The sequence below is a fragment of the Monodelphis domestica genome, chromosome 3 (genome assembly GCF_027887165.1).
Source record: "Monodelphis domestica isolate mMonDom1 chromosome 3, mMonDom1.pri, whole genome shotgun sequence".
Classification (NCBI taxonomy): Eukaryota; Metazoa; Chordata; class Mammalia; order Didelphimorphia; family Didelphidae; genus Monodelphis; species Monodelphis domestica.
Genome location: NC_077229.1, coordinates 173,824,166 through 173,839,177, shown reverse-complemented (window position 1 = coordinate 173,839,177; position 15,012 = coordinate 173,824,166). Strand labels below are relative to the sequence as shown.

Sequence of the window (15,012 nt, the reverse complement as noted above, 5' to 3'; positions counted from 1 at the left end):
AATGGGCTTTATATTTTTCCCATACTTTGGATTTCAGTCCTCTGTTTTGTTTTGGACTAAATGGGGTAACAAACATTTGTTCAGTAAACATTTATTAAGCACCTACTATGTGAAAAGCACTGTGCTATGTGCTGAAGGTATTAGGATAAACAATGACACTTTGACTAGTAATTTATAATCTAATAAGGAGGTGAGATGCATCCAAATAAATATGTTAGACAGAAATGAGAGCATAAAAATGATCTTGTAGAAGGGCATGAATAATTCTGGAAAGGAGAATGTACTCTTAGCTTGGAAGGAGATATGGAAAGCTTGGTAGAATTTGTGTCCAAGGGTTTTAAATGTATTTTTGTTTGTAAATATATTCCATTACATGAGATTCCAGCTGAAGAGTTGAAAACTGTATGGTTTATATAGCAGGATGCCATGTTTTTTATATGCCTTATTTTGTTTATTTTAAAACTTAATTTAAAAAAGTTTTTTAAACCTTTACCTTTTATCTTAGTATCAATTCTAAGACAGAATAGTGGCAAGGATAAGGCTGTTGGGTTTGAAGGACTTGCTAAGAAGAATCTGAGACCAGAATTGAAACCAGGTCCTCCCAACTACAAACAACTACAAACAAATATTAGGTAGTAAGAACCTTTATTGAGCCGCAGAGTAGTATTTTCATTGACTGAGAAGCCTGGTCTCATGAGGATGTGTAAGATAAGGTCTATAGGCAGTAACTAAATCTGGGAAATATATGATTTGAAGAAGAATTATCCTTTTTTTAAAAGCACTAATAAATTTTCATTTCCCCCAAGAGTTCCTTTGGGTCTGGAGGACAGAAGGAGACCTGAGATGAAGCTCAGTTAATGTTGTTCTTCTCCCACTCAGCTTATTTTTCAGGAATGGGGTCATTACAAGCTCTTAGCTCTCCTTGCTTAATGGTCAGTCTAGGCGCATACCATTAGTGTGTCTGCATCTTGAAATATATGTCTCTACGTAGTGAGATGCACTAAAATTCAGCTGGATCTAACACTTTAATTGAATTCTGTGTACTAGCAAAAGTGCGCACAGATTTATGGAAGCCACTTAATGAAATGAGTGTTGGCCAGCATCAAATGCTTCATGCTATTTATCACTCTAATATTTAAAAGTAGACATGGACAAGTTTTATGAATTGGAATTAAGGATCAAGTTTCCAGCATTCCTGGATGGATGCTTGCCAAGGAGTCTTCTAGGTCAATGCAGAAAAGGGGAATGGGCTCCTCATCATCCTCTGCCTGTGGCTTATTGCCAGCCTTTAGAGCTGTCCTTGTCTCCTACTCTTTGGGCAGGTCAAGACCATAGTAAAGGACAAAAGTTCCCCAGATGACATTAAGGGGATACGCCATGGCTCAGACATTGTCCTTCCCTGTTATTGTACCCAGAAAAAGCAACAGAAAACATGACTTGAAGCTAACTTTTTTCAAGACAAATTCACTGGGGTGGACATGAGCCCAAGATTCTACCCTATGATTCAGAGAGGGAGAATTCAAAAAGCTTTTGTGGCTGGAGACCCCCCAGATGCTGCTCTCAAGGCATTGTTGAAGAAGCCATTATCAGAAAGGGAAGAGGGTAGAAAGGTCCAGGCAGGAAGGGGGGGGGGGATGTGGCTGCTGAGAGGAAGCAGTTCACTATCTAGAAGCTTTCTATTTTAACTCCTTAAAGTTAACTTTCTAACTAGTCCCTAAGCTCAGGTGTTTTTATGCTGCTAAAAGACTGCAAGTGCTTTTAGTGTCCTCTAAATTTCAGTGCCTGAGATAAAGCTCTGATTGCCCTACCCTTGTTAAAGCTCTCCTGTGGCCTCATGTTGCAGCTTAAGTGAAAGGGCTACTTTTTTGAATTTGCTTACTCAGTTTAAGTTTACAGTCACTAACAGTAAGCCAACAGTCTTAAATTTCAACTCCTCCCAAGGGAAAGATCTATATTTATATTTGGAATGAATTATAATGCACAGAGCAAGACTTATCATTTGAAATTAGACTGCCTGATGGGAATAATAATATGTGCCTATTTTTTGAGTTTGGTTAATGTTCCCACTGATCTGTAGAAACAGTTTTGCTACTCTTTACATAACCCCATGGTGCCAATGTTTCTATTTTTAAACCTTTAGCTCTTAAATTTTCCTAAATCCTTTACCTTCCCAAGAACTGGGAGCCAGTCAGTAAGAAGTTTTAGTGACCTTGTAATGTTGAGTGTTATCTTCATTAAAGAAAAGATTTTTATAATTCAGATAATGTTCCATTATGAAGATCAGTAACCTTTATGAAGAGCCAGTATTACTAGTAGGACTCAATTATAGTCAATCAACAAATATTAATTAAGCATCTTCTAGCAAAGCTAATGGAATCCCAATTTGACTTCAGATGAATGATGATATAGTAGGAAGGGGTAGCGGGGCCAGTGCTTGCTCAGTGGTAACTGTCCAATAAATTGCCTACTTCCATGAAATCTCATTAAATCTCATTAGATCTCATAATCACCAGATCCCAACCTTCCCATACCTTTTCATCCCTTGAGACATTTGTCCATGACCTAAGTTTGCCACATAGTTGTGGTCGCTTATCTTTAGGGGCTGCATGATATGAAAATACTAATAAGATCATTTGAGCTGTCCTTTGGTGATCCTTTGCTTTTGCCGCATCCATGACCAACTCTTTTTTTTTTTAAACCCTTACCTTCTGTCTTAGAACCAATACTGTATATTAGTTTCAAGGCAGAAGAATGATAGGCAATGAGGGTTAAGTGACTTGGTCTGATTTGAACCCAAGACTTTCCTCCCATCTCTAGACCTGGCTCTCAATCCATTGAGCCACCTAGCTGCTCCCAACCTGGCTTTTTAAGTTATCTTTTTCTTTGAGGATATCTTTTATGCTGATTTATCTGTATTAATTCCATTTTTTACTTGTATTACAGGCTGATCATACCCACCATGCACCTTTCTATTATATTACCTTTTAACTGATTAAAGTAAATACTGATTTTCTATTGGAGGGGTGCATTTTTCTTTAATAACGTTCAATTAATGATTCGATTTTTTTTAAATTCAATTTCCCAAATTGGACATGATTATGGTCACACTCTTGAGAATTACTGAGACTTTACTGAACTGTTCTGTATTCTTTATTGATTAGATCAAATCTGCCTAAACTTGAGCATATCTTTGTTTAGAAATCGAGTAGATGATTTTTTTTGGGAATTTTTAGTTTTATTATTTTATGAAAGCTGAATAGCTTTCATTTGTTTGCCAAATGTAATTTGTTTCCTGAGAATTAAATTTGGACATTTTTTGCACATATGTATGGGATTGTGTACCCAGAAGCACAGGTATCTCTTACTTTTATGGAATCAAAGTTTCATTAAAGTTGTCTACCCACATAACATTCTATAAATTGAATCCTACAGAAAAATCAATTCCCAGTAGACTAAAAATTGTCTCTCATGTAAAGGACTATCCTAGACCTCCAACCTGGTGAAAAATCTCCATTTTTAAACTCAGAAGTAATATATAAGGAAAAAGGCAACCATGTGTGTTTAAAAGAAATGGATCTAGAATAATATTTGCCCAGAGGCTATTCATCATTACTAAAAATAAGCTAGGTGATGACAATATAGGAACAAAGGAAACTTGTCACACCTCAGTACCTTCAACCAAGAGCAGGCTCTTGGCCCATTGACTGCCCTTTCTTAGGTTTGTTTATTTGTTTGATTAAAATCTTTACCTTCCTTCTGGGAATCCATACTGTGTATTGGTTCCAAGGCAGAAGAGCAATAAGGAGTAGGCAATGGGGGGTAAGTGACTTGCCCAGGGTCACACAGCTAGGAAATGTCTGAGGCCAGATTTGAACCTAGGACCTCCCATCTCTAGGCCTGGCTCTCAATCCACTGAGCTACCCAGATACCCAGCTTCCCCCTAACCCCTTCTTTATTTCTGACCTTATCTATGTTTCCAATGAATGGCTTTGGATTGCCTCAAATGCTTCCTGTGAAACAACCTGGACACATTAGAGATTAACATTTTTAATTATCTCAATTGCCCGTGGCCGTTAGCAACTAGGATGAGCAAATAAAAATTGGGCAAGGATTCAGATATATGTCCATCTCATTCTCTGTTGAATTTTCCCAGTACTTTTAGGATTTTTGTAACTCCAAGATTTCCTCTCTATCCTTATCTCAACCTCCCTTTCTGAAGTCATGGGAATATTAAACAAAGATAGAGATACCTGCTTGTACACGTTTTTGGTTTATGCTTCTCTTTTTCTTTTGAGCGGCATGCAAAGTAATATAATCCTTAAGCAGCTAAAGTTTTCTATTTTGCCAGTAGGTGCCGCCATCCAACGGCTGATGGATTCCAGCTTACAAATTCTTACCTGATAATTAAGTTTAGGGAATTCTTCTGCAGAATGAATCAGTGTCTTGCTTCATCATTCTTGCTTATTATAAGTACCCCGAAATGACTTCATTTTAAGGGATTCCTTTAGTAGTATTAATAGTGTTGTATTTTTTTAAATGAAGCTTTTAAATGTCTTCTATTCCTGCCAGGGGTACCTGATTAGTTGTGTCTGGAACTGTTACCGATACATTAATGGCCGAAACTCCTCTGATATTCTGGTTTACATCACTACCAATGATACTACGGTAAGCACGGCATTCTTTAACTTCAGGGTCCAGCTTCTCATTTTGATTGAGATACTAGCAGCACCTGTGGTCTTCCTCCTTTCTTAAAAAGCTTCTGTGCAATTCAAATAATTTTAATATTCACTCCCCTAGTTACCAGCCTCAGCAGACTTTGTCATCATGTTTAAGTAGGCATCAGTATAGTCCGCAGATTCTACAATCTGTTTATTTGACAAAAAAAGGTTTAAGCCATTGAATGAAACCTGGCCGATGACATCATCACTCAAATATATCAGCTACGCATTGTAGGTCCTCAGCCATAGTCTATTTAAAATTCTGGTTTCTTTTGGAAAAGTCAAAATGTCCAAGTGAGCAGCTGAATTAGAGAAAACCATCCTCAAGAGATGCCTAGAGATGGGAGTTCCTGGGTTCAAATGTGACTTCAGACACTTCCCAGCTGTGTGACCCTGGGGAAGTCACTTAACCTCCATTGCCTAGCCCTTACCACTCTTGGTATTATAATCAAAATATCCATTCTTCTGGATTGAACATTCTGGTTAGAGTCTTAGATGACAGATAAGGGTTTTTTTAAAAAATCGTTCAACAAGCCTTTTTAATTTGCCTTCAATGTGCTAAGCACTGTGTGAGGTGGTAGATACACAACAACAAAGTAATCTCTACCCTCGAGTTTCCATTCTATCAGGAGAGGCAAAATGTGAGGTAGTAAGGAAGGGAGTGCAACAGTAGTTGCAGGGGAGTAGGAGGGTTGAAAAAGGTTTTTATATATAAAGTTGTGTTTAGGCTGCGTCTAGAAGAAAGTGAGGGTAGAAGTCAGGTAGAAGGTAGAAGTCAGGAAGGAGTGCATTCCAAGCATGGGGGACAGCCAGTGCAAAGGTGTGGAGAAGGGAAACAGAATTTCATGTGTGAGGAACAGAAAGAATGATAGTTTTGCTGGACCATAGGATATTTGAGCTGGATTAATGGACAATATAAATTATTTTCCATTTTTTAAAAAGCTACCACCAAACCTTTTTAGATTTTTTTTATTATTTATTTTTTGTGCTTGAGTTTTGTTTAGTTAATTACTTCTTGTAATATTCCAAATAGACAAATCTATTGCCTAACCAGAATGTATAATCTAGAATGGATATTATCATTATGATACCATTAGCACATATAAAATGAAAGTAAAAATGTTAATTCCCAACTCATTTGGATGCTAGTGAATACAAATGAGTCATTTCTCTGTTGAGTTTGAATATAATAAATGCAAGGCACTATTATAAATGAGTAATTTTTTTCCCAATCACTGTTAAGACTGTATCTTCATTATGAGCCCATGGTGGAGATGATTTTTCCCAAATGTTGAACAAAAAACACTAAGCATTTACTACATAGAATTATGTCTTCAAATATGAAATTGCTCAGAAAAATAGCTCTTTGTTATGTCTTTCATCTTAGTGAAGAATTATTTTCTCTACTTTGTAGTTTATAGTAAATAACTTCTTTTTGCCATTACTTCCCCATACTCCCTACTCAAGGGCATGATGTTAGTAATTATGTTTTTAAAAATTCACTACTTGAAAAATATTCCTGGTGAGAAGATAGATGACCAGACTCCCCATGTTAAAACTTCGCCCTCAGATGGCATTTCTGTAGGAAGAAGTTCTCTGAAAAATTAAAATATGGCTCTAGCTTTGGAATTTGTAATTGCTGAGTGGACAGATCATATATGACCTGTGTGACCATGAGAAAGTCACTTTAACTCCTCTGGACTTTAGTTGCTTCATCTGTAAAATGAGGGCATTGGACTAAAAATAAATACTCCTTAGAGATCCGGATTGTTGAATTTTGAGTCTAATGCTGAAAGGGAGGGACCAATTTTCAGCATTAGCCCCAAAATTCAATGATCTGGATTTTTTCTTTTTAAAGTGAGGAGGACAGTCTATTATTTTGGATGGATCTGACTGTGGAAGATTTATGGAATGGCATGGAAAGGAACTGTGAAAGATGAGAAAGCATAAAGATATGGGATTATTCACCAATAAGAATTATCTTAATTTAGATCCAGAATCAGAGGTCTTGAGTTCTCCTCTTTTTCTTCCTTGTAAATTTGGGCAAGTCATTTTACTCCTGGACCTCAGTTTATCCATCTGTGAAATGACTTGGATTGGATCAAAGGGGTAGGGGTACATATGGATTGGCAACACATCTGAAGGAGGCTAGAATGCAATTAAATATAATTGGGAAATATTCCACAAAACTAATAAAAAAATAAGAGCAGCTACGTGGCTCAATGGAGAGAATCAGACCTAGAGATGGGAGGTTCTTGGTTCAAATCTGGCCTCAGACACTTCCTAACTGTGTGATCCTGAGCAAGTCACTTTACCCTGTTTGCCTCAATTTCCTCATCTATAAAATGAGCTGGAGAAGGAAATGCAAACCAGTCCAGTATCTTTGTCAAGAAAACTCACATGGAGTCACAAAGAGTCGGTCATGACTGGAAAAAACTGAACAACTATCCTCTAATATCTGTATTTTTGACTTTTGAGGTTGGGATAGTAATGTACACAACAATAAAGTGATCCTAAGTTGTCCAAAGTTGAAGAATCCAATGATTTCTATCACTTTCATTCTATTACCTGCCAGTCTTTAAATCCAATCAAGTGAAATCCAAGTCTCTCTTTCCTTGGCTTGGGAGGGAGGATATCTGTTTGGTGGGGGCAGGACCCAAAATGTATATTTAAAAAATGAAGGCAAAATTAGTACCCAGCTGAGCTGCTAATGGAAAATGGAAGGTCCTCCCCTAGAAGAGTCTACAGAGGTGCTGATACATAAAGGAAACCCAGAAACTCACTCCCACTCATAAGATGGAGGGTAGGGGAGGGAAAACTTTTGTTGAACGTGAATGTATTTTTAAAAATGGGTTTATGTTAAATGTGATCTTTTTGCAAGACATGTTTTAAAGACCATTTGGGAGTATGTTCTAAAAAAGGATTCTAGTCCAGGTCTAGACTAAGTGATACCTGAATTCTCTTGTAACTGATGTTTTGTGATACTGTGTTAGAAAGACAAAACATTAATAAGTGCTTACTTCTTTGGGCCAGGTCATGTACCAAGTACAGTGAATTTAGCATCTGTAAACTGGATTTGGACCCAAGACTTGAGTGTCTTCATCTATAAATGAAGGGTTTAGACTACATGATTTCCAAGAGCTCTTCTAGTTCTAGGATCAAATAAAGTCCTCAAGGAAGTCACCAGAAGCAAAGCTAAAAGGAACCACTTATAAGAGAATAATTTAGAAATTGTCTTCCCTAAAACACTTTGACATACTTCCTCCATCAAACTTTCATTTACTCTTTTCACTGAGGATTTCGACTTTTACTTTAGTGATAAAGGCGAGGCATCCCTTTCTTCTAACCTCTTTAGTGCCCATCTCTTTGTCTCAAAACCCTTTGCTATCATTCCTAACTCTCTCCTTTTATACAATTCTTTTAAGTAAAAAGCTCATCTCTTCGCAAAGGCTATCTCCCTATGTACTTACATGTACCCATGTTACACATCCCAAAGGTGTGCTGGAGCCAGCTCAAACCAAGTCAGGAGATCAGATTTATGCCTTGGAAATTGACAAATGTTACAGAGTCATTTGGACATATTTATAGAAAGATAAGTGGTAATAAGTCAATCAAAGAGTGAGCATTTATTAAACACTCGCTAAATACTAGGCAGTGTACTAAGAGTTAGGGATGCAAATACAAGCAAGATTGTATCCAACGTTAAGGTACTTACATTCAATGGAGTAAGACGATATGCCATATATGGCAGGCTGGTATGGTAATAGCTAGGAAATTACAGAAAGATCTGGTTCCCCATAAAATAAGGCAAAAAGTACTTGTCAGAGCCTGGTACTGCAGGGTTGGCAGAGTCTAACATGCTAGTTGAGGAAACTGGTTGGAGTTTAGGCAGCATGCTACGGAGATGGCCAGGAATCAAAACTAACAAAACTTCATGATCTTTTATTAACTCCCATAATGCCTCTTGTTACCCTGTAGATCAACTTGAGCCAAAACCAAATAGACCAGGTAGTGTTAGTGACCTCCTCCCTATTTTCTTTTATTCTTTGATATGTATTCTGGACAGCTATAGAATCCCCAGTCTCTAATTTATATGCAAATTGAGACTTTAGAAATAGGAATTAACATCATATTTATAAATGTATATTCCCCTTCAAATATTAGCATTTAAAACTGAAGAGATTCTGGTATTCTAACATTTTAATAGTATGCATTTATTTCTAAAAAAAGATGAAGACATTTAAATAATTTCCATTTTAACTTGGAATTTCTGTGTGATTGAGTCCCTTGGAAAAGAGTCCAATGAACTCAAGGCAGCATCCCAGAATTGAATGGCAAACAAAAGGAAGAATGATCTCAAGAAACAGGGCAGCTCCTTTGTAGAGTGAGGGACTAAAGGAGTGGAAAATGGTATGTAGTATCAGATTCAGTTAATATATTCATTATTTTTGCTAAAATACTTTTTCCTATCTTCCGTATCCTTTGGTTATGAGAGATGGCTTTTTGGGCAGTGGAGGGAGAAGAATGTATTTGGAAATGATGATGATGAAAAACAAAAGATGTCAATTTTAAAACATTTTTTCAAGATGCAGTGAAGGAAAATTCCTATCAAGTAAGGAATAAGGAGAATATGAAGTTATTTCCTGCAAAAGGGGGAACATTTGAATAATTTCCTTTTTACCTTAGACAAGTCACAGACTCCTTGGACCTCAGTTTCCTTGTCTATAAATTAAGGGTTTTTCCGAGGTCCCACCTAATTCATGATTCTATAAACAAAAAGGTTAAGATAACGTCTTGGGAGATGGCCATGATATTTGAGGGAAGCACATTTGGGAGAGGTGTGGAATTAGAGGTTCTTCTCCCCAAAATGGGTTGGCACAGTTATTATGTTATGGAGTGTATTCACTCCTAAAACATTCTTTAACCTCTGGGAATTTTATTCCCTATATCTAAGATATATTATTGATAGTGAATTTTCTGATTTCAGGTAATTCATGGATCAGCTAGGTGGCTCAGCAGATAGAGAGCCAGGCTTGGAGATGGGAGATCCTGGTTGAAAGTTGGCCTGAGATAGATCCTAGCTATGTGACCCTGGGCAAGTTACTTAACTTAATTAAAGTCCTTACCACTCTGCCTCCTTAGAAACAATATATAGTATCAATTCTAAGAAAAAAGGCAAGGGTTTTTATTTTTTTAAAAAAAGGAATTAGAAAATGCTGATTATAAAAAGCTGGCATAATATTCTTGTTTTAAAGAATTAATCAAAGCGAACTTTATAAACCTGGAAACACATAAGACACAGACTGGCAGTTTTGGGCATGCTATAAAAAGTAATTGTTTTTTAAAATAAGTCAGACCAGAATGCTAAGCCACATGCCACTAACAGAAATAAAACAGAGAAGCAATTTATCGTATCCAGGTTGAAATTAGATTCAGTTCATTAATAATGGAGCCTGAATTCTAGCTGTAACATCAAGGGCACCCTCTTACATATTGGTGCCCCAAAAAGCTCCCCAAGATTCAAAGCATTTTATGAGTTATCTCCCACTCGAAACCAAAGGTTCTGAGCCCCTAACAGCGTGTTTTCTTTTTATAAGCCACCCATTTCAAAACAAAAGATTTGTTCATTCATATTGTTGTAAACAACATTATGAATAAAGGACCCCCAAAAAAATTCCATCCTCTGCTCATGCACACATGGGTTACACTGTCTCAAACATTGTCAAATCACCAGTGGGGATGGGGGACCACTCTTGAAGGGAATATATATGGCCAGGGAACATATTCAAAGGGGCATATGCCAGGAAACCCATGTGGTCAGCATGTCAACAGAGCCAACATCAGTAACCCATATGGCCAATGATAGATTGTTGTACCCATGTGATACCCAATATGGTGGGACATACATAGGAACATGGGAGATCAGAGTGTAAACCTTGCCAGGATCACTTCTATGATACTGCAGAGCTTTTTGCTTCCTCTGGTGATGTCTTCATGCTTTCTGCTATTCTCTGTAGGACAAAACATTGTCCCTAGGAGTGGTAGCTAAGTGACTGAATAGAACACCAAACCCGGAGCCAGGAGGTCCTAGATTCAAATCTGGCCACTTCCTAACTGTATGTTCCTCAATAAATCATTTAATCCTATTTACTCAGGAAAACCAATACCGAAAATAAAACATTGCCTCTACAAAAGGTTGTACATTGTTTCTCCATCCCTTGTCACATTGATTCCACTACTGATCCATTTCTGAGTCTAAAGGTATTCATGATATTTTGCCTAGCTCAACCTCTTGCATTCAAACTGTGAGGTATAAAGAGGAGTTTTAAAAAGGAAGACAAGTCAAGTAATAGAACTCTCTGTAGAATCAACAGATTCTCTTTATTTAAAACTTGTACCTTTTTAATAAGCTGATCATGAGACTATGTACATTTTTCAGAATGTGGTTTCCTAGGCATCTCACCACACCAAAATTTCATTCATCATCTGGATATATGTTGATGCCAACTTAAAGGATATATGTCATGGCATTTTCCCTAGGAATGGAGGCCAGCTGATCATCTTTTCAGAGAAAGTCTGGCTGGAACCACCACCATTAGGTGGGAGAGTGGACTAGATAACTTTTGAAACCCCTTCCTAAAAGAGTCAATTTTAGCCTTCTGCCTAATTCCATAACCTGTTCATTTCCTCTCAGAATCCTCATGCGTTTCTGCCCCATGCCAGTCTTTTAGCCAGGGGTCTTAGATCAATGAATCCTTGTTTTTCATTATAAAGGAACTTGAATACCTGATGCTTTCTAGTTAGTTCATCTGCACATGTAAACATTAGGAGGTTTTGTATCCGGAGAGTCATGGCTGCCCTGAGGGGACACACAATACAGGAGCAGACAAACACACAAATGGCCACGTGGAACCCATCCTCTCACAAGAGTTTTTTAAACAAAGTTTGGTTTTCATTGAAGATGATTTCCTTTAAAAAAATTACACACAAATAGAAATTTACTCTAAAGTGAATCACAAGAAAAGCAATCTCTTAGCTGGTTTAATTTGAGGAATGAGGTTTGGGGCTTATTTTTAAAGTGTCTAGGATATATAAAGGGAAGGAAAGGAAGGAAGAGAAAATAGCAGTTGTCAGAAAAAAGCTTGTTGTCAGGCAGGAATTCAACCCGAGATCCATATACTTGTTTTTGTTCTCTCCCTACCCCTTCCTCCCCCTTAACCCTCAATCTTAGAATTGATATTAAAGATTGTTTCTAAGTCAAAAGAGTGGTAAGAGTTAGGCAATTAATGTTAAGTGACTGTCCCAGAGTCACACAGCTAGGAAGTATCTGAGTCACATTTGAACCCAGGGCCTAGGCCACCTAGCTGTCCCTTCTTGTTCATTTAATATTTCAATAATCACTTCATTATGAAGGATGGAAGGAAACATGCTACTTACTTTTTACTCCCAGCTACTTACTTTGGCTAGAAGCGGTCTGCCATTTCCTTCTCCAGTGTGTCCCCATTTTACAGATGAAGAACTGAAGCAAATAGTAGTGGAGTGACCTGCCCAGGTTCACATAGCTTGTTAGTGTCTGAGGGCAATTTCAAACTCAGATCTTCCTGACTTCAGGCCCACAATTCTATTCTCTGTACTATCTAGCTACCCTGGTTCCAACCTACCTTTTCCCTATTTCATATTATTCACTTTTATGTAAGGTTTATTATACTGGACTCTTTGTTCCTCAAATTTGACATCCCTTTTCTTATCTCCATGCCTTATATCCATCTCCCCTCACTAGTACAGAATGTTCTGACAGAATTATAGAATTTTAGAAATGAAAGCAATCTCAGTGATCGTCTGTGCCTGAAAAAGAATCCCTTTTACAGCAAACCCCAAAAGTGATCATCCATCCACTCTTGAAAACTATTAATGAACCCACTTGGGAGGTAGTCCATTGACAGCTCATTCGACCTTTTATTAGCTCCAGTTCTCTAAGTTTTAGAAATTTTTTCCCCAACATCATCTACCCATCCTTCCTAGTTCAAAAAGAACAAGACTAATCTTGTTTCATATGGCATCCTTCAAACACTTAAGGATAGCTGTCACATCATTCTAGTCCCCCAAAAAAACCCTTTCAACATTTATCTTTTTGTTTATTCTGTGAGGCAGAAACCCAAATTACTTTAATTTTCATTTTTCTAATTAATAACATTTAGGAGCATTTTTCATAGTATTAATAGTTTGTTTCTTATTTTGAAAAGTACCTGTTCGTATCATATTCTTGAATCATTTAATAACTGGGGACTCTTTTAAAGTAGCTCAAGATCTGATTAGTTTTTTTGGCCTCCCTAGTATACTGTTGATTCATTTTGATCTTTTATTCTACAAAGACAGCCAAATTTTTTTTTCAAATAACTGTCTAACCATTCATCTCCTCTTGGATACATACCTTTTGCCTTTTAGAATTCTTAGCTTCCAATGCTGCCTGATACAAAAGTAATGAACTTAAGGAGCAGGATGAAGTGAACATTTGTATTTTTTGGACATGGCCAATGTGGGAATTAGTTTTGCTTGACTATATATTTGTTAGACAAGTTTGGTTTTCTTTTTCTTTTTTTTCCAGGGGGTAGGTTTAGAAGAAGGAAGATGGTAATAAGATTGTATTAAAGCAGCCATTGAACATTTATCAAACTCCTATTGCATGCTAAACATTGTCCTGAACTTTGTGGATAGGAAGAAAAATTGTAAATTCCTATCTTCAAAGAGTTAATATTCTAATGGGGGAGAAAACATCTGAATTACTAGTTATATGCAAGATGTAAATAATATAAGTAGAAGGTAATCTTGGGTTGGGAGAGAGAGAGAGAAAGGAAGAAAGGGAATTGATAACTACTTATTTTTCCATAAATTGTCAAAATGAGAGCAGTTCCAGAGAATTCTGCAGGAAGAAGGAATTGAATGTATGAAATTCACTTATATTTCATACAGGGTATAGGCAGGGAAATCTTCTTTCATTCACATTTAGACTGGAAAGTAATGCTAGATATTTCTTCCTCTTAGTACCTGGCAGAAAAGGTTGTAGACTTTAATCCTCTTGAATTTCTGACTCCTTTGTAATTCAAAACAAACTCCGGGGCAATCCAAAATCTATTTAATCCTTTCCCTAAACTAGGAAGTCATATTTCTAGAGAAGTAATAAAACATGACCTAATTAATGTAAATATGGCTTATTTTCATCAGGATACCCTATGAAAATTTTTGAATGGTGAGTTCAAGGAGAAATTCATCAGTTAGAGCTGGTAAACATATCTTAGGTGTTTGACAAATGTTTGTTAAATTGAAATAAGCAGACTTTGGGGCCAATGAGAGACCTTTGAAAGGAAGTTCTGTCTGTAAAATGTGGGGGTGGTTATTTGAGGCTTATTATGTCTACATCTGACATTATAATCATCACACCTTCCAAAATCATCATTTGAGGGAATCATTTTCATTTTCCTTAGTGGAAATTCAGGTTCACATTTCCAGGTTTTTATAGAAGAATTGTTTGACCCGGAGCAGGGAATTTCTGAACACTAACTTTTAGCCAGATTAAATCGCAGAGTTGTATTTTCTCCCACAAGCATGTTGGCAACACAACAGCCTCTAATCTGTTGGTCCTATTTAAAGATTCCTTTTTTTCCCTGAGCTTTATTCCATACCTCCCTTATTATCCCCCCATATTTTTTCTATGTATTTGTGCACACACCTATATTTAACAAACCATAGAGGGAAGATAGTCACCCATTTTAAATAGTGGTGGAAGTTTTAAAAATATTTTTTGCCAAACCATCACATCCCCCATATTAACCAGTGAGGTGTGGTGGAAAGAGTATTAGATTTGGAGACAGGAAACCTGGGTTAGAATCCTGCCTCATAATCTTATCCAGCTGTGTGAATGTGGGCACGTCTTTTAACATTAAGTGTCATCTATAAAATGAAGATAATGATATACTATCTTAAATTCCCTTTCAGAGTTAGTGAAGAAAGCACTTTTCAGTCCTTGAAGTGCCATATAAATATGTGTTGTTATAAATAACCACACCAGGAACTGGTTGATAAATTCCTACTTGAATTTATTTAAACCAAAGTGCATCATCAAAAGATGACTCCATAGTCTTCCTTGACTAAACTAGAAAAGTGAAATGGAGTTTCTTATTGTGGTTACCTTCTTTCCTTAGCTATAAGGAAACTCACCAAAAAATCCATTGAGAGTAATGAGCTCATCCCAGATGCCTGGTTATGTCTACTTTCTCTCATCGTTTCAGACAAAGTC

The 15,012-nt window shown here is 36.9% G+C and overlaps 1 protein-coding gene across 1 annotated transcript in view; it reads left to right on the top strand.

Annotated features, from left to right (window-relative positions):
* Positions 1 to 15,012, top strand: part of LAPTM4B (lysosomal protein transmembrane 4 beta) — a 103,534-nt gene that overhangs the window by 59,542 nt on the left and 28,980 nt on the right. Inside the window, exon 6 of the mRNA XM_007488145.3 lies at positions 4,570 to 4,665. Coding sequence (XP_007488207.1) covers positions 4,570 to 4,665 — 96 coding nt within the window. The remainder of the gene's footprint in view (positions 1 to 4,569; positions 4,666 to 15,012) is intronic.